The 19,924-nt window shown below is 41.3% G+C and overlaps 1 protein-coding gene and 1 long non-coding RNA gene across 2 annotated transcripts in view; one reads left to right on the plus strand and one right to left on the minus strand.

Moving 5' to 3' along the window:
* Positions 1-19,924, plus strand: part of LOC115090152 (putative N-acetylated-alpha-linked acidic dipeptidase) — a gene marked incomplete in the record, with an annotated part of 417,134 nt that overhangs the window by 223,806 nt on the left and 173,404 nt on the right. The window contains 1 exon segment of the mRNA XM_029598900.1: positions 11,974-12,226. Within this exon segment, the coding sequence (XP_029454760.1) occupies positions 11,974-12,226 (253 nt within the window).
* The window catches only part of LOC115090153, a 175,525-nt gene continuing 160,652 nt past the window's right edge, over positions 5,052-19,924 (minus strand). Inside the window, exons 3-4 of the long non-coding RNA XR_003856319.1 lie at positions 16,824-16,998; positions 5,052-5,181 (exon numbers count right to left, since the gene is read on the minus strand). This is a non-coding gene — a long non-coding RNA (uncharacterized LOC115090153). The remainder of the gene's footprint in view (positions 5,182-16,823; positions 16,999-19,924) is intronic.

The following is a 19,924-nucleotide window of genomic DNA, read 5'->3' on the forward strand; positions in this document are numbered from 1 at the left end:
ATAAGTAGCTCTGCTCCGGAATATCCCATCTGTTCCTCACTTATTTGGATAAACAGCCGGCTAAGTGGCAGCCAATCATCACAGCCGAATATTCATACAGTGCTACTAAGCCAGCTAAGTTGAAACCTAACTGGCTAAGTGATGCTGAACATCAACCACATTGTTATGTTTATTATTATTATTTTAATAGTCCATGAATGATAGATATAGATGAAAGAAAAGAAATAGATGCCTGTAGTCTTAAAACAATCCTTTATTGCAGTGGAGACACAAGGGTAGCCCGACTCTGGCCGAGTTTTGCCGTTTCAAAACGGCTGCCTCAGGGGCTTACAATAATCTTCTTGAATTCATTAGTTATATATCGACTAAGAATATAGTGTGATCATATAAAGAGCTATATGATCTCTTATGTTGCGTCTTGAAGCATTCGCGATAGCAGAACTCCACTAGCAAAGGCAGCAACATGATGTTTGCCTTTGCTAGTGGAGTTCTGCTATCGCGAATGCTTCAAGACGCAACATAAGAGAATAGACAGCTCTTTATATGATCACACTATATTCTTTTTTTTTTTTTTTTTTTTTAATTGTTTATTTATGCTTTTTCAAATAATTGACAATGAGTCACAATATTTCAATGTTACATAATATATCCAGTCCTCTGTTCATACATAGATACTATCCCAATACTATAACTATTACAAAAAAGTAAATACATCCTAACCTGGACTCTTACAATTATAAGTATAATATAACTCAGGAATATAAGGAGATCCAAGATGTTAATGGGAGCATCAATAATATAATTACAAAAAATGTTTCAAGAAATTTTAGGAGAGAAAGTTATTTTAACTTGCCCAAACCACTAAGTTGCCACTGTCTCAGCTTGATAATTATCCAAAAAGGAACGTAAATGTATTGGGTCATAATATATATACTTATTATTATTTATAAACATTAAACATTTGCAGGGATATCTAATAGTGATTTTTGCGCCCAGCTGCCTTGCTTCTTGGCACATCTCCAACATCTGTTTTCTGCGCAGTTGAGTGCTTCTTGAAAGATCAGGATATATTCTTATCTTTTCCCCGTAGAAAAGCTTTTCTCTATTACGTAGGAAACATTTCAGCACTGAGTCTCGGTCTGATGGAAAAACAAAAGTACACAGTACTGTTCCCCGATACTCTATTTGTTCTGATGTGGATGTTTCCAAAAAAGCAGTCAAATCTGCCCCTAACTCTAAGGGGGCGTTTTGTTCTGCTTGAATACTTTGTTACTTTTGATACAAAATATATCTTGGAAACAGGTGGTACTGCTTCATTTGGAATTTGTAAAACTTCCAAAATGTATTTCTTAAATTGGTCACGTAGTGATATTAATTTTACCGAAGGAAAATTCAATATCCTCAAGTTTAAGTATTTTTGAGAGTTTTCCAGAGATTCCAGCTTGTTAGATATATTTCCTTCATTTTGTATCATTTTCACTTGGGTTTCTTTAATTTTAATCACATCTATTTCAATCTCTTTAATTTTCTTCTTGAATTCATTAGTTATATATCGACTAAGAATATAGTGTGATCATATAAAGAGCTGTAAGATCTCTTATGTTGCGTCTTGAAGCATTCGCGATAGCAGAACTCCACTAGCAAAGGCAGCAACATGATGTTTGCCTTTGCTAGTGGAGTTCTGCTATCGCGAATGCTTCAAGACGCAACATAAGAGATCATACAGCTCTTTATATGATCACACTATATTCTTAGTCGATATATAACTAATGAATTCAAGAAGATTATTGTAAGCCCCTGAGGCAGCCGTTTTGAAACGGCGAAACTCGGCCAGAGTCGGGCTACCCTTGTGTCTCCACTGCAATAAAGGATTGTTTTAAGACTACAGGCATCTATTTCTTTTCTTTCATCCTGACGGCTATTATAGATCGCCTTCCTTCGTGCTTTTTGGGTCCGATAGATATAGATTACATGGGGAAATAAGTTCCATTTAAAAACAAGAGTAAGATTAAATGATTAGCCAACTTGACGGAAGCCTCTTAGGACTGAATTTTCAAAGCCATGTATGCACTTAAACCTAGTCTTATGCATGTAAATGGCTATTTTAAAATAGCCTCACGCTTTATCCACATAAAAGTGTAGCATGGTTATGTATAGACTTTTGGGCAAACTAGGGAGAGATGTTCTGGGAGGTGGAGCTGGGGAAAAATTGAGACTTACATGCATGCTTTTTTGATTTTCAGAAGTATTCACAGGCTGCACCCTCCAAAGGGCAGGTATAACTTTGTGCAAGCTGTTCTGTGTGCATGTCGGACCAATTACCTGCAAATTTTGAAAGTAAACTTATGCATATAAGTTCACTTCGAAAATTCGAGTTAAGTCTGCATGTAAATGGTACATGCAGTGTTTACCCGAATGAACACAGTTATAAAATTACCCAATTAAGGGACACAAAATGGGGGGGGAGGGGAAAACCCTTTAGTACTACTGATTAGATATTATAGGGGAAAGGAAGAAAAAACCTGAAGACTAAGCTACGGGAGAAATCAAGTCCTTAAGGTATACCCCTATGTTGTCAAGTGAAATGTGATTGTTGCTGCTATTCTAATTTGTTTGTTATACCTTTATTTATTGATTTTATTTATTTCTTTATTTGATTTTTAAATAAAATTACAAACCGTCCAATCAGATCCCAACATCAGGCCAGACTGCCGATCCCTTCTTCTAAACTAACTAAACTTGCATCCACTAAAGAACGTTCGCTCATCATTGCAGGAACCAAAATGTGGAACAGTATGCCCGCGGAACTGTGCCAAGAACCCTGCCACCGAAGATTTAAGCATAACCTAAAAACATGGCTGTTTGGAAAAGCCTTCCATTGAAGGATGGGACTCATGCAAATTACATACTTCACTGCTCAACCTACTCCTGATTCCTCCACTCTACCTTGCCTTTCCCTTCCCCCCCGAACTCCCTTCCCCCTCTGACATTGGGGGGGGGGGGGTAAGGGATTCAGACCAGCGGGGTGGGTCTTTCTCCCTTTTCCACCCCTATGTTTCCCCCTTTCTATACCTACTTTATTCACTAGAAATATCTCCCTTCAAGACAGACTTTAGTTAACATTGTTACACATATGTATTTGATATGTATACTTCTAGTTTTTCTGTTAAATAAGCATCTTGCTTTTTCCACTTATGTTCATTGTAAAGCCTACGGCTGAATTACTGTTTGCTGTAAACCGAGGTGATGTGCATTACGTGCCGCGGTATATAAAAATCTATAAATAAATACATAAATAAATAAACAAAGCAATCATAAACATCTTTGTACAGAAATACAAGAGGTCTTTTCCAGGTAAGATATTACAAAAAATAAATTATAAGAAACAAATAAGGAAATTACTACAAACAATATAAATTTATCATCTCTCTATTTGGACACACAACTTTAAATACCAAGGGGTATCTAACAATATGAGGAGAGTATAAATTTTCCCACAATCATTTTAAAGAAAATATAGATTACTACTCCCTCTGAATTTGAATATAGCTAAGATACTCGGGCATTACCATTTAACTTTGATGGTCTTTGTGACTTTCCAAAAAAACTACTCAGTTGGTCCAGGTTAAAGAAAATAAAAGTACTGTTACCTTTTTTAATCACACACTGACAAGGATAACGCTATAAGAATCTTGCACCATATTCCAAAACTTCGTTTTTCAAATTTAAAAAAGCCTTACGATGATCTTGTGTCATTTTGGCAAAATCGTGGTATATCCTAACTTGACCACCATAAAAGGAAATTTTATAGTTTTGGAAATAGTGCCGCATTACTAGGTTTAAATCTTGAAGGGAAGAAAAAGTCAAGAGAAGAGTTGCTCTCTCGAGAACTTCTTCTGTTGACGTTTCTAAGAAAACTGTCAAGTTATCCAACTCCATAGAGTTAGTAGAAATTGGATTTAAACCTTGCTTCTTCTGAAAGGAATGTACTTTTTATTACACCTGGAATTTTTTCCTCTGGTATTTTTTAATTTTCAAGAAAGTATTTGCTCACTATGACAGGAATAGGTGATCCTAAAAGTTTTGGAAAACTTATAACCCTCAAATTTAGTCGACGAGAATAGTTCTCCAAGGATTCTATTCTCCTAGCAGTATTCATATGCTCTCGAATCATCGAGGCATTTACCTTTTGCAATTCTTTTATATCAGACCCTAATGATTCCATAGTAGAGGAATGTTCTACAAGAATTTTTTGATGGGCTCTAGCGACTACATCCACTTTTGTTGATACACCCTCTAACCGCTGAGATTGTTCCCTGAAAAGTTTCATTAGCCCCGCAGTCAAGTCCCAGAGAGAATCTAATGGCACTATAGCTGGTATTTCCATTATCTGAGAAGAGTCTAAAATCTCTGCAGATTCGGGGAATACACTTTCCCTACGATGTCCTACTTCTTCTCCTCCAAGAGAGACTGATGGATGTAAATCCTCTGCAGCTCCTGTCTCTCTCTCCTGATATCACTCTCCACCACCTTCTATCAGGGGACTAGCAGAATAATTTCTTCCCCCCGAGGCAGAAGATTAATCAACAGGGCATGTAAGCATTAGTGCCTTAGGACTTTTCAGCTTGGAGAAGAGACGGCTGAGAGAGGATATGATAGAGGTTTTTAAAATCATGAGAGGTCTAGAATGGGTAGATGTGAATCGGTTATTTACTCTTTCGGATAATAGAAAGACTAGGGGGCACTCCATGAAGTTAGAATGTGGCACATTTAAAACAAATCGGGGAAAGTTCTTTTTTACTCAACGCACAATTAAACTCTGGAATTTGTTGCCAGAGGATGTGGTTAGTGCAGTTAGTATAGCTGTGTTTAAAAAAGGATTGGATAAGTTCTTGGAGGAGAAGTCCATTACCTGCTATTAATTAAGTTGACTTAGAAAATAGCCACTGCTATTGCTAGCAATGGTAACATGGAATAGACTTAGTTTTTGGGTACTTGCCAGGTTCTTATGGCCTGGATTGGCCACTGTTGGAAACAGGATGCTGGGCTTGATGGATCCTTGGTCTGACCCAGTATGGCATGTTCTTATATTCTTATGTTCTTATGATCTGGCAGCATAAGTGATATTTCCCTGGGTGAAAAAGATGTTCCTCCTTTACTTATTTTGCCAGTGAGGCTTACCTGCAAGGGATCGGGAGCAGAAACAGCAAAGTCAGTGATGGCTCTTTGGTCTGGAGGCAGGGAGGGTTCCAAAGGAAAAACTCACCCTGCCCTTCCTTTTATTTATTTATTTATTTATTTGCTTTTATATACTGACATTCGTTGGCATACATCACATCGGTTCACATATCAACATTTGGAATAGTATGACGGGGTCGTACTATTTTACATTTAACAAGAACTGTTTGGAACTAAGTATACAGTGTAACAAAGGTTTAGCAATTAACAAAAACTGGTTGGAACTAATTATACAAAATTACAGATCAATGGTGAACGAGCTTTAGATAAACGAGAGGTCTTGAGAGGGCGCATGTGTCCAGTAAATTAGTTGAGCAGGGTGAGGGGGGTGTTAAGGGGGGTGGGTTAGGTGGGGTGTTGGTAGGCGTGTAGGAACAACCAGGTTTTTAATTTCTTTTTGAAAGAGTGGAGGGAGGGTTCCAGTCTGAGTTCGGGGGGGAAGTTTGTTCCAGAGAGTGGGGCCTGCTACAGAGAAGGTGCGTTGCCTGGTGGAGGAGAGGTGTGCTAGTTTGGGGGGAGGGATGATAAGAAGGCCTGTGTTTTGAGATCGCAGATTTTTCTGGCTGTTGAGTAGTTGAGGAGGGTCGTTGGTCCATTTGATGTTTTGGTTGTTGATGGTTTTATGAAGTAAGGTGAGAATTTTGTATTGTGACCGGTGGGGTATGGGGAGCCAGTGGAGTTCTTTTAGTATAGGGGTGATATGTGCTGATCGGTTGATGTTTGTAAGTGATCTGGCTGCTGCATTTTGTAGCAGTTGGAGAGGTTTTAATGTGGAGGCAGGCAGTCCTGTGAGGAGGGAGTTGCAGTAGTCTAGCTTGGAAAGTATGAGGGATTGTAGCACTGTGCGGTAGTCATGATGGAAGAGGAGAGGTTTGAGTTTTTTTAGAACTTGTAGCTTGAAGAAGCCCTCTTTGATTGTCTTGTTGATGTGTTTTTTCATATTGAGATTTATGAGGCATTATTATTGTTCAAATATAATTAACAATTAGTCCAGGAAAATAGATCCAAAGACTTGCTGTTAATATAACCAATATTTAGAATACCTTACCCCTTGTGGGGACTGGGAACTGGTTGAGGTAGGAGAGCTCTCAAAGAAATCCAAAGTTGTACAATTTTCTCAGGCAAAGCCACACACCCCTTTGGCACGCGCGGCTTCAGCTTCACGCCGGAGGCATCTGCGCACTGCTGTGAGCCGATTTTTATAGCTCCTCCTTGGAGTCAACCGGAAGTGACATCACAGGTGCTCTGAATCGGGAACCAGGGTCTCTAAATTTTATGGTAGTATTCAGGAAGCAAGGCGGTACCTTTTTCAGACCAGGGCCTCTCTCCCTCCTCCAAACAGTCGGTCCCCTGTTATACCTTTATTATGAAGCTGTAAATGACCTCTGTTTGTTTGCTGCTATTTTAATGTAAGGAACTTTTGTTTTCCTCTTACTAAAGGTGTGTACCATTAAGCTGAGGAGGTCCAATGAAGAAATACACGAGAGAGGTTTACGTTTTGTTCCCCCATGTGAGAATGTTCAAATGGTGTGCTTAACTGTTTATCATCCCAACATACCTGCTATCCTCATGGACTTTAGTTTGGATTTTGTTGGAGTACGAGCTCTCTGTCACTTGTCTTCTAATGTTTACATCTAATTTATGGCAAAGGAGTAAGAAAGTTTCCAATTAGGGGCCAACCTTTGTTGACTCATCTATCTGCCTTTAAACTTGTTTTGAACTCATTTAAACTGATTTTTGAGAATTCCTTGAGACCCAATCCCCCTGGTTGCAGTGGCTTGGGGCATCCCTTCAATCTAGGTTGAATCTGGAGTAAGGAAGATCTGCTTGTGTTATGTCTTTTAATGAGTATAGACATACCAGTGACTTGGTGCAGAGGAATTACATTTTTTATTTAACTGTCCTTTTGCACTTTCTCCTCTGTTTGGGGGCATCCAATTTTCCTGCTTCTTTCTTAATTGTACCCCTTTTGGGTTCATTCTAATATTTTTTCCTCTTGGAGCTGGTAATGCATGGTACCTGGGAATCAGCATTCTAAACTTTGGAAAGAGGGAAGTCTTTCATCCAGAAAGATATAGAGGTGTTACAAATTCCATCTAAAAGCAAGGTAGCCCAATAAAGTGTCAGGAGAAACAAAGAAGATACAACATAAAGGTAACAAAATCTTTGTTGTTATTGAGGGAAGTTTTACATAAGGAGTGAGACGTGCCCTGCCTAAAGAGCTAACTGAATCAAGAAAGAGTGAAGTACCCTTCTGGTGATGTCTAAGGAGTTAAAAGATATCCAAATGATTTTTGGAAGATATTAAATATGGGACTTAGTTCTGATTAAATATTGGGACTGTGTACTATCTAGTATCTAATCACCTTCAGTGGGAAGAGGCAATAAATAAATACATAAATTGGATCACTCCCGGACCCCCGCTGGACCACCAGGGGCTTTTGGCAAGTCTTGGGGGACCCTCCTGACCCCCACAAGACTTGCCAAAAGTCCATCGGGGGTCCGGGAGTGACCTCCTGCACTCGGACTGTCGGCTGCCAGTATTGAAAATGGCGCCAATAGCCTTTGCCCTTACTATGTCACAGGGGCTACCGGTGCCATTGGTCAGCCCCTGTCACATGGTAGGAGCACAAGATGGCGCCAGCCATCCAGTGTTCCTACCATGTGACAGGGTCCGGCCAATGGCACGGATACCCTGTCACATGGTAAGGGCAAAGGGCCATCGGCGCCATTTTGATTAGTGGCAGCCGACGGCCCGAGAGTGGGAGATCACTCCAGGGACCCCCACTGGACCACCAGGTACCTGTAAAAAGTTTTTTGGGGGGTCGGGAGGGTGGAGGAAGCTAAGGTATTAGTTTTAAAGGGTCGGGGTGGGTTTAGGGGTTATTTTTGTGTGCCGTTTTTCCCGCCCTCCCCCAAAACAATAAGAGAACCCCCACGATCAATATCGTGGGGTTTTCCTATCGTTTTGGGGGAGCCCCCGATTTCTGACGATTTTGAAAATATCGTCCGATATTTTCAATCGTCCGAAGCCCGATTCACATCCCTAATAAATAAGTCAAATGCAGTTTGAATAGGCAGAAAATGATGAGGGCAAAGAAAACAAGTGTAAAAGTTTAACCAGAAATAGCATAACATTCAGCTGGTACCAGTACAGAACTGCAAAAAAAAAGATGACAGTCTGTCAGAAGCAGAATATGAACTTGCAGCTCTTTTCAATTGATTTAGGAAGCTGAGAAGATTGGAGAGAACAGGAGGTGGCAGCAATCAATAGAAATGGCAGCAAATCATTCCCAAAGGGGGTGAAGAAGGAACAGTGATCTCAGTACTCAGTGTGATTCCATGTGTTACTTGCTGATTTAAAGGGGAATTTTCAAAATGTTACACATGTAAAAATTAGCACATACGTGTTAAGTACCCCAATTCATAAATTCTTTATTAAAAAAAAGTCCAAAATATACATGTATTTTCATTTTTGTGCACACATATACGTGCATATAAAGGGGGTGGTCTAGGGACACTGCAGGGCAGGGCCAACAGTTATACTAGTAAGTTGCTATTTTAAAAGACTCGTATGTACATTTCTAACTTACGTATTTTTACACCTGCTAATTATCTGGTGTAAGTGATATTAAGCTTGTTTATGGTATAGTGCTGATTAGGTGGGAGGTCTGGGTGAACTGGGAGGAGGTTCAGGCTGAAGAACCAGGAGGGTCTCAATGACCTGGAGAAGGACTGAACAAACTGTTGGACTAATTGTTTAAACTGGTAATTTCACTCATGCACATAGGTTTTAAAATACACCAATTTACACATGTAAATCCCGATTTATGCGGGTAAGCTCTATTTTATTTTTGCATGTAAAATATACACGCCTATATTTTTAAACTAGCCAGGTAAAGTATGCGTGTTCAATGCATTGAAATACGTGGTTTCAATGCATTGCATGTATTCACACATTGGCCTACATACACACGTATGTTGTGGGGTAATCATAAGTGTATTTTATAATATGCGCTCATGTGATAAGCACATCTTAGAAAATACTATGGTAAAACTATGCGTGGCTACATACATGCATATATGCTGCCGCACTCTGTTTGAAAGTTATCCTCTTTACCAGTAGATATGATAAGTAGTACGTTTAAGTTACAGAATAGAAACAGAAATTTAATTTCTTTATTCTATATTATTGCAAGCTGTAAAGAATCGCCATGCTTTATCCCCCTAAACATATTCCTTTTTTAATCATTTAGTCATGTAAAAACATGTTTAGATTTTGAAATTGTTAATACTGCTTCAGCAAATTGCAATCCCCATGAAGAGAAAGTTATTGGAAAGGTGATGACATAATACTGTCATTTAGTTTGGATATTTGAAAACAAATACTCAAGTATAAAGAATGAAGTGGTGGACTGTGCAACCAAGCATTCATTTTATGGGGCTTGGACTGTTCTATGCAATAATTCCTAGGCAGGGCATTAGCTGGCATTTAAAGCTGCAGTACACTTAGGGGTAGATTTTAATACCTACTTGCGGGCGTCCATGTGCGCGCGCACCCGGCGTGCACACATGGACCCCCAATTTTATAATACCCGCGCACGCAGGTGCGCGGGTATTATAAAATCGGGGGTCGGCGCACACAAGGGGGTGCACACTAGTGCATCTTGCATGCGCCGATGCCTGTGGCCTTTCCCCCGTTCCCTCCCAGGCCGCTCCAATTTCAGCGTGGACTCGGAAGGAACTTCCTAACCTCCTAACCTAACCTCCCTTCCCCTTCCCCTCCCGCCTCCTAGCCCTATCCTAAACACCCCCCCCCCCCCCCGACCTTTGTTTTACGTCTTGCGCCTGCAGGCAGGTGCAAGTTGCATGTGCCAGCAGTCTGCCGGCACGTGATCCTCCAACACAGCGGCAAATGGCCGCTGTGCCAGAGGACTCTGGCCCCACCCCGCCCCCCGGAACTCCCCGCCCCTCCCCGCTCCCTTCCCGCCCCTGTTTCGAAGCCCCGGGACTTTACGCATGTCGCCGGGCCTTTTTAAATCGGCCCGGTGCGCGTAGGGCTTTGAAAATCTGGCCCTTATTGAGTTGAATTTTAAAAGAGTTGCTCACATTGAAAGACCCATATCTGCGAGAACATGAGCCGAGTGCGAGGAACTCTTATTTTAAAACTGGAAAATTATGTGCATACATGCGCATACATGAACAACAGAATAAGCGAAGAAAAGGGGCAGATTAGCGGTGGGTCAGGGGTGTGGCAGGGCGGGGTCAACATTTATGCGTGTAAATCCCAATTTTAAAACTGGCAAATGCAGCACATGTCGGGCTGTTACCTGCGCATAGTTACTTCTTCTCCTTTTCTGGTGTAAGAGTAAAACTCATTATAGCCAAAACCTGACTGGGTGAAGGATCTGGGTAAACTGTGGGGGGTACAGACAGAAGAACCAGAGAGGTCTTGATAACCAAGAGATTAACTCGGCAAACTGATGGATTAAGTGGGCAAACTGGTTATTTTCTTCACACGCAGGTTCTAAAATGTGCTCACTTGTGCGAGTGAAAGCTAACAAGTCCTAAAGAAAGATACGCGAATAACGTTTCCTTGCATAACTGCTTACAATTAGGAGCACACATAGGCATATTTTATATTATACGTGAACACTTGCGTGGACGATTTAAAATTCCAGTGCATGTGTGCTCATGCCCACTCATTTTAAAGTTACATCATTGTGTTCTTTAATAATGCAGTTCTCAGTTAAGCAAACAAAATAATCAAGATTTTCCCTCTGGTTTGATATTTATTTTATTCCTGAGATTTCTGTTTGAAGGTTTTGAAAGCTCTCCTTTGTTTGCTACTTCCATCATTATGAACCTACATAAATCAGGGCAGATGTATAGAACCTTATCAGAAAATTGTGCAAGTTTCATATTTTATATATATGTATGTGTGTGTGTATTTAGAGAGAGATTTTAAAACAAGCTATGGTCATAATAAAAGGTTCCCAGCATAATAAAAGGTTCCCAGCATTTTATTCCAAAAAGGTGCGATCACGTAACACAAAGATAAACTGAGACAAAAATGAAAAGAAATCTAGGAATTAGCCTAAAAATATTTCAAGAAATAGAAGAATCCAACTAGTACACTAGTTTTAATGCCCAGCTGGGAAGCACCTTTATCCCAGGCAGGCTGTTAAAGCAAATGCTTTGTTTTAAGCAGATTATGGCTATTATCAGCTAACATTTGTTTTAGAGAGGTATTTTTCAGTGGCATTTTTGTGAACTGTCTTTTAAAGCTAACAGGCTATAAGATTTCTAATAATACTTACAGCCAGTGGTATAATGGGGCGGGGGGGGGGGGGGGGAGGTTCAAAATCCCCGGGTGCCTCTTTAAATCCACTTTTTTTCAGCCGCATGCAGGTAGAAGGCGAGAAGAGAGTGTTATTTGAAATGTCTGCTGTTTCTGTGACCTTAACCATTTCTACAAGAGAATGGTGGTGGTAGTGGTGGTAAGGTGGGGAGGGGGGGGGAGGAGACACAGGGGAAGCAACACAAATATATTGGGCCCCAGGCGCTGGAGACCCTTGCTACGCCACTGCTTACACGTGCTATTAACCTGAATAACCTGTTTTAAGTGAAACGATGGTTTTGGTTGTCTATTTTTATGCAAACTAATGCACTTTGTATTCAGCAGTTCGGTATACAGCTAGATAACCCTGTTGCCTTTTTCATATATTTCCCCAGAGCTATTCAATTTCTTCATATCCAATGTACCATTCGGTGTATGAGACTTATGATCTCGTATCGCGTCTCATGGACAGAGACTTTAAGTATCACCAGGCTGTGGCTCGTTTGTGGGGTGAGATGGCCCTGACGCTTGCTGATAATGTCATTCTGATGTTCGACTGCCAGAATTATGCCGTCATGCTGGAGAAAATACTTGCATCTATCAAAACCAGTTATGGCACTTTGTTGCAGAAAAATGGCATTAATCTAGGTAAGAGACAAAGAACTTAGTAGTTCAGTAGACCCCTTGAGCCACCCAGTCTGGCCTTGCCTACTATGTCATTTATTATTATTAGTCCTAAGACCTTCTCCTGTTTGGTGGTTACCAACTTACCACTTCTTGCCTTCGTAACTGATAAATGGACAAAGGGATGTTGTACCGTTTAGAGGCAATTTTCAAAGCCATTTCTGTGAGTAAAACAGTGTTTTACCTGCAGAAATGCAACTCTGTGCATGTAATGGGGGAGGGGGTTTACCAGGTGAACCATGACTGGGCCGATCTGCTTGATTGACCCGGGGGAGAAGGCAATCTTATCTTTCATCTGCCTGTCTCTCATTATATCTCTGCTGGTCAGCCCCAGTCTGTCGTTGTCACATCTTCTCCTGACCTAGTTTGTAGCTGTCTCCCTCTCTCTCTCCCCTCATGCTTTGCTCAGCTTCTTAGGCTGTAAGCTCTTTGAGGAAGGAACTTCTCTCTGAATACCGTACTTATCACCATTGTAAAATCTATGTAAACCCAGTACTGCTATAAAAATGATAGTTATAAAATCTCTCCCTCTCCCTCTCCCCTCATCCTCTGCTCATCTTCTTAGACTGAAAACTGTTTGGGACAGGGACTCTCTCTACTCACCCACTGCCCAGAATCTCTCCCTTTTTCTTTCCAACATGCTCTGCCCACATTACCCAGCATCTTCCTTCCCTCCCATCATCTCTTTCTTTCTCCCCCTAAATTGGCTGAGCTTGAATACTCCCTAGTCCTGAGTCCTCCTAGCAGCAGTGGTTCCTTCCCAGGTCAGCAGAGTGCTCCCTCAGGCCCTCCTTTGATGGCACAGATAATTGCAGGCTCCTCCAATAGCCTTGGTTTCAGCAGGCAGGTCTGGTCCAGAGCTCCCTACTCCAGCACCTAGCAGTAACTCTCCCTACCCCACACATGCCTGCATGCCAGGCAGGAACAAACTTGGAAACTTTTCAGTTGTGGTCATCCTTAAATTTGATATGGAAGTGTGCTGGCCCTCTCACTCAGTTTCTCTTTCTCTATCTTTCCTTTCTCCTTCAAGGATGACCACCAACACAATCATCCTTCACTAATCTCAGGGTTCTCCACTTTGCTAGGAATCTCAGCAGAGAACAGCCCATTGCTTCATGCTTCAGCCCCTCCTGACCCTAAGCGGGTGCTCAGAATGGGAGGGTGTGAGACTGGGGATGGAGCAAACAAATTTAGATAACTTTATTGGCAAGAAAATTTATACGTTTGCAAAATGATTTATAAAGTGGTTATAGCAAAAACTTAAACAATTATAAAAGAGTGATAACACTAATATAAAATTACAGGGAAGGCAAGGACTATTCCCAGGTTCTGCTGTTGATCTATATTGTCCCTGGTCAGATCAAGTTTCTGACCTGGTGACAGGATACAATATATGTTGCTGCTCTAGCTATTGTTTCTCCAGTTACCTCCAGAACAGAGCAGAATCATTGTGCTCCTTAATACAGCCCCATGCTTCTTCTTATTTCTGCTCCCTCCCAGGCAGCTTGCAAAGAACAGAAGAGGGTTTCACTGTTGTCTTCAGGTATATTTCCCTCCACCTATTCTCAGGAACCATGATTAAAGGTCAGCAGGGGAAGGGTAGTTTGTAGCTTTCAGCATCTTTCAGTGGTTGAAAAAAAGGAGCACTAGCAAAGACTAACAGGCTGATGCAGTACCGTGCATGTCCAACCAAGCACGTAGCTAATAGCACTCATCACATGTAAATTCATGTTGATGAGGCTTTTAGCTATTCCCCCCCCCCACCCCCCACCAATGCAAAAAACAATGTGCACCTGACATGCAGATTTTTACCCTTAAAAATGAATGCCTGCCCCGGAGCAGGCATTAATTCTTGAGCCAAAAATGTTTACAGAAAAGCAGAAAATACTGCTTCTCTGTAGTTCCTCCATTTTAATATTGTGGCAATATTAAGTCGGAGGAACTGAAAAAGAAAAAAAACCTTAAAAAAAAAAGTGTGCCGGCAGCCAGGTTAGGAAAAGGGAGGCTCATTTAATGAGCCTCCCTTTTCCTAACCCGTGGCTGTGCACAGACTAAGAAAAGGGTAGAGGTGTGCATTCGTTTCCTACGTATTTGTAATACGCAACGTATAGGGCCATATTTGTTGTATTCATGGGGAAGCGAAACGTATTGCGATTCTCCACGAATACAACAAATCTTCGCCAAATTATTCGGCCGTCTAAAGAGGCAAATTAAAAAAAAAAACCCACCCTCCTGACCCCCCCCAAGACTTACCAAAACTCCCTGGTGGTCCAGCTGGGGGTCCAGGAGCCATCTCCTTCAGTCACACCCTCAGCTACCGGTATTCAAAATGGCGCCGATAGCCTTTGACCTATGTCACAGAGGCTACCGGTGCAATTGGTCTGCCCCTGTCACATGGTAGGAGCAATGGATGGCCAGCGCCCCTGTGATATAGTGAGGGCAAAGGCTATCAGCGCTATTTTGATTACTGGCAGCCGACGGCCCAAATGCACCACCAGGGACTTTTGGCAAGTCTTGGGGGACCCTCCTGACCCCCACAAGACTTGCCAAAAGTCCCTGGTGGTCCAGCGCCAGCCATCCATTGCTCCTACCATGTGACAGGGGCTGACCAATGGCACCGGTAGCCCCTGTGACATAGAAGGTCAAAGGCTATCGATGCCATTTTGAATACCGGCAGCCGAGGGTGTGAGTGCAGGAGATGGCTCCTGGACCCCCCGCTGGACCACCAGGGAGTTTTGGTAAGTCTTGGGGGGGTCAGGAGGGTGGGGGGGTTGTACTTAATTCAATTTTAGCCAGGAAACGAATAAGAATTAATGCATGTACGTATCGGGGGCCCCCCTTGCCGAATGCAACGTATCTGCCCCCCGACGAATACAAATCCCGAATGCAACGTATGGCGTCCCTCTGCACATCCCTAGAAAAGGGACGCTCATAAAATTGTCTCCAATTTTCCTATCCCGCTGACAGCCACCTCTCCTAGGCACCCACTGCCGAGGAAGTGCTATGGGCACACAATTTCCCCTAGCACCTCCTTTTACCATGGCAGACCATTGAAAAATTACATCGGGTGCCCTGGAGAAGTGCATTGGCGCACGTTAGGAGAGTAGATGCTCAATCATGAATGCCCATTTTCCACGTGCTGATATTGCATCAGCCTGATTGAACTTACAAACTCTCCCTGCCATCCTCAGCCCTACCCTGCCCTTCTCCACCTCTACCCCTGCTCCAGCTCAGCTGTAGTTCAGACCCTCATTTTCTCCAGCCCTAAACTGCCGGATAGTTGATTAGTGGTGCAGGGCACACGTTGTTTTAAGTTGTGACTGTCCACCATTATGCTCTAATAACCCTATGCCAATGCAAACACTCAATATACATATGTCAACATCAACAATATTAATAGTTTCCATAAAATTAGTTTGTAATTCTTTGCATGGATAGAGTGATATAAGCATATAATCCAATAAGGTCTTAGCTCAGAGTTTCTGTCCTTGAAAAGTAATTAAAAAGTTTGACATGTGTATGCAGAGTCTGCAAGTGATGTGCAGCTGCTTCTTGCAGAGCTGGAGCCTTAGAGGGAAATGGGCAATTGCTTACTCCTGTACTTGCACCAAAATCAGGATATCTATAGCAGTTTAATGTATACAGACATATAAGGGGTCCATAATCAGTTGCTATCCAGCTGAGCTTGTTGACTGAATAAACGTATCTGGCTAATGTGGCTGAGATATTCAATGGCATAGTTGCACTGCTGAATATAGCTTGGCTATAGTTTATCCAGTTAATTTTAGAACAGCTGAATAGCAAGTCAAACTTATCCAGCTAACTTTGCCAGATAAAGATAAATATCAGCACTTATACAGCTAAGTGAGCAAGATAAGTAGCTCTACACGAAAACATCCCGGGAACAACTCTCTTTTATCCAGATAGTGAATAATGGTAGCCACTAACAGTGGCTGAAAATTGAGATGACACTACTTAGCCAGATAAGTCTGAACTTATTTGGCTAAGTGGCACTGAATATTGGCCTTCTAGAGTATTAAGTTCCCTTCTTAAGGTTTTTCAGAATTGAATGAGTTCTGATCCACTAGTTCCAGCTGCAGGCCTTTCTCTGCCTGATAGTAGCAAAGTATGATGGTTCACTATATTCCAGATCTCAGATTCATTTGCTTTTGCATAAACAAATACATGACAATATTATCAAAGTGATATATAAAAGTTTCAAAATTAATAATATAACATAGGGATGTTCACAGGCAAAAATTACATTTTGATTCATTTATTCATTTTCTAGGTCATAATCATTTGTTTGGTTTATATCAGAAGAAAAATGTATTTTTGTTTATTCATTTTATTCATTCATTAGTTTCCAATTAAGTCAATGGGGAAAGCGATACAGCCTATTTTGGGCTCCCAATCTGGGTTTTTCTAATCATTTCTAAGGAAACCTATGTATAGACATCATCAGAAGGGTGAAAGGAACTCCATCGCATCAAGACTATATCAATGTGGCACCAAAGGTGGCAAGAATAGCCCAAGGACCCATAATAGAGCAAAATAGTACCAGCAGTAGCAGAGTTCTCAAAGGCACCATGAGAGGAGAAAGCAGCAGCAAGAGTGGCCAGAACACCGCAAGGCTCCAAAGACCAGCAAAATTTACCAACCACAGTGGCATAAACCCTCCAAGGCAGCATGAGAGCACAAAGCGGCACCAAGGGTGGCATGAAGCGCTTGATGTCCTATGAAAGGGAAAGAAAGCAAGAAAAGTGGCATGAAAAACTTCAAAGTAGTGATAAAGGAACAAAGCAGCAAAAAGCATAATATGAAGACTTCAAAGCACCTACCCACAAAAATCATAAAGCTCTAAGGCCTAGATTCATCAAAAAGCTATAAATTTCACATGAATAATGCCCGTGATAAACAAAAGGGGCATGGTTAGGGTGATTTCTGAGTTACCACAACACACATTATTTTAACACTTTGCATAGGTATTTTACCACAACACGCCCGCACAGGCATTTCCTTATAAGGCTCTCATATGAATCAACTATTTATATCACTGTAGGAGGGTGAATTACTAACTTGAGGTGAGGTTTTGGTGGTGGTCTAGGGTTTAGGGGCCAGTTTTACATTCACAGTGAGATGTATGAACAGCACAGTACACAGTACTCTCGCCTTAGCTTGATGCACTCTCTAAATGGGTGCTATCAAGCTAGGCTGAGAGAACATTGTACAAATCTCATCTTTGTGTTCATTTCCTCATTCCAAATCACATCGAATCTTCACTGATGTGTGGTGTGCTGTTCATATGTCTCACTGTGAATGTAAAACTGCCCCCAAACCCAAGAGCACCACCAAAACCTCACCTCGAGTTACTAGATGATCCTCCTAAAGTGGTATAAATAGATGACTAATACATGGGCCACCCCAGAGGCTCTCTCTTACTCTCTACTCCACTCCACTCCTCCCCTCTCCCTTCTCCCTCTCTTGCCCAAAACGGGATTTGCAATATTTGCTGCCCTAACTTCTGCTGTAGTATACATTTTCAACGTCTAAATACCAGACAGGACCAATAGTCATTAATAACTGCAAGGGATGGGAGTTTGAAGGAAAAGTCCAAGAAGTCATAAAAGCATTAAAGATAACTGGGTAAGGGCTGTGTAAAGCATAGGATGAAAAATCAGCAAGACGAAAAATCTGCAAGTACCATAAGGGAAGGGAATTTTAAAGAATCTCGAAGACAGCTGGAGCAGAGGAAGAACCACTGACAGGTAGCAAGACTGATTTGGAGCAGCAGCAACAGCAATGCTGACAATTAAAATCATAAATTGTAGGGGCATAGCAATGCAACAAAAAGAGTGGCAGCAAAGTCTAAGCTATACAGCGATGGATGAGGAAAGAAAAAGAATGGCATCAAAAGCCCAAGGCATCAAGCTGGGCAAAGCAGTACCAAATATGGCATGAAGATCCCAAGTATCCATGAGTGTTGCAGGAAGTGCATTTCATTGAATTTGCAAGGCAAAACCAAGAGTCAATAAGTACCAGAAAGGAAGGGAATTTGAAAAAGACCTCAAGAAAGATGGAATAGAGAAGGAACCACCCAAATGTAGCAAGAGTAGCTTGAACCAGCAGCAGCAGTGATGCTGGTTACTAAAATCACAAAAAGTAAGTGCAGCTCAATACATCAAGAAAAGTGGCATTGCTTAGCAAGCAGCATTAGAATGCTTAGCAGGGCACATACTATCTGCTGGCTGGTTATGCTTATTTAATGTACTACAATTGTAAGTACAGTACTATATCAAGTATCTCTCACAGTGTTTGCAAAACTCTCTCACATACTTAGTATGTGTATCGACTACTGTGCATACACACAAACCCTAAGAGAAGAAACAGACAAGCCTCAGGTTTTTGTTCATTATAATCTGCCTCTGAAGTTAATTGTAGGTGCAAATTAGAAGATAACACAGCATTGAACAGAGTGAGGCAGAAAAACAGAGTAGCATTAAAACCTCCAAGGTGTATAGTGAGGGAATCACAAACAGCACAGATGCATCAAAACCCCCAAAGGGTAGAGAGTAGGGATTAGAAAATAACATGGAGGCATCAAAGCCATCCAGGTATAGAGTGAGCAGTATGACAAAAAGCATGGAGGCATCAACATCCACAAGGGGGTAGAGTATGGAGAATCACAAACAGCACATAGGTATCAACTCCCAAGGCATAGATTGTGGGGTATCACAAACAGCATTGATGCATCAAAACCCCCAAGGCATCATGGCAGGGGCAAATGGAACTAACACTAGTTGAGAACGGTCTAAGACAGTTATGGCAACAAAAGAGTAGCATTGGCAGTGCCTACCATACCTGAATATAATCTGCTTTGAAGTGCAAAAAATCAATCAATCAATAAATTATTTTTCACATAATTTTACACCTGCTGACTAGTGCAATTGAAATTGAACTTGTCTGTTGTCTGCAATTTTTGGGTGGGAGGTTTGGGTGAACTGTGGAGGTTCAGAATGAAGTGTTATAGCATCTAGTTGAACTTGAAATGGACTGGGTGAACTGGTGAAGGTATCGGAGAACTGGTGATTTCATATATGAACATAAGAAATATTTATAAAAGCATATGTTATAAAATGCCTGGTTTTATGCATACACATAAAAATATTTATACAGCTAAAATATATATTTGCAAAAGTTACATGCATAAAAAGTATCACTTAATGCATGTAAAATAGCATGTACATGAGTATATACTATTTTAAAAACCTCGCTATACACGTACAAGTCAGGGTCCATGAGTGAATTTCCACATTTAAAAAAGAAATGGGCCAGGGATATTCTGGGGAAAGGCCAATGTTTATGTAACTTGCTATTTTATAAGCAATTTACATATCTAAATGTGGCACCCTACTTGCATATATTTATCCCTGCTCAGTATCAGGAGTAAGTGATCGCAAACATAAAAGTAAAAAAATGATAGGGTGGGTGGTCTGGGGGAAATGGAGGAACTTCAGAATTAAGAGCCAGGAAGGTCTTCACAAACTGTAAAATGGACTGGGTGAACTGGTAGACTAATTGATAAAACTGGTTATTTCATTGCTGTGTACATATTAGAAAATCCCCTGACTTACACGTGTGAAAGTCAATTTATGGGGGGTA

The sequence above is a fragment of the Rhinatrema bivittatum genome, chromosome 4, assembly GCF_901001135.1.
Source record: "Rhinatrema bivittatum chromosome 4, aRhiBiv1.1, whole genome shotgun sequence".
Taxonomy (NCBI): Eukaryota; Metazoa; Chordata; class Amphibia; order Gymnophiona; family Rhinatrematidae; genus Rhinatrema; species Rhinatrema bivittatum.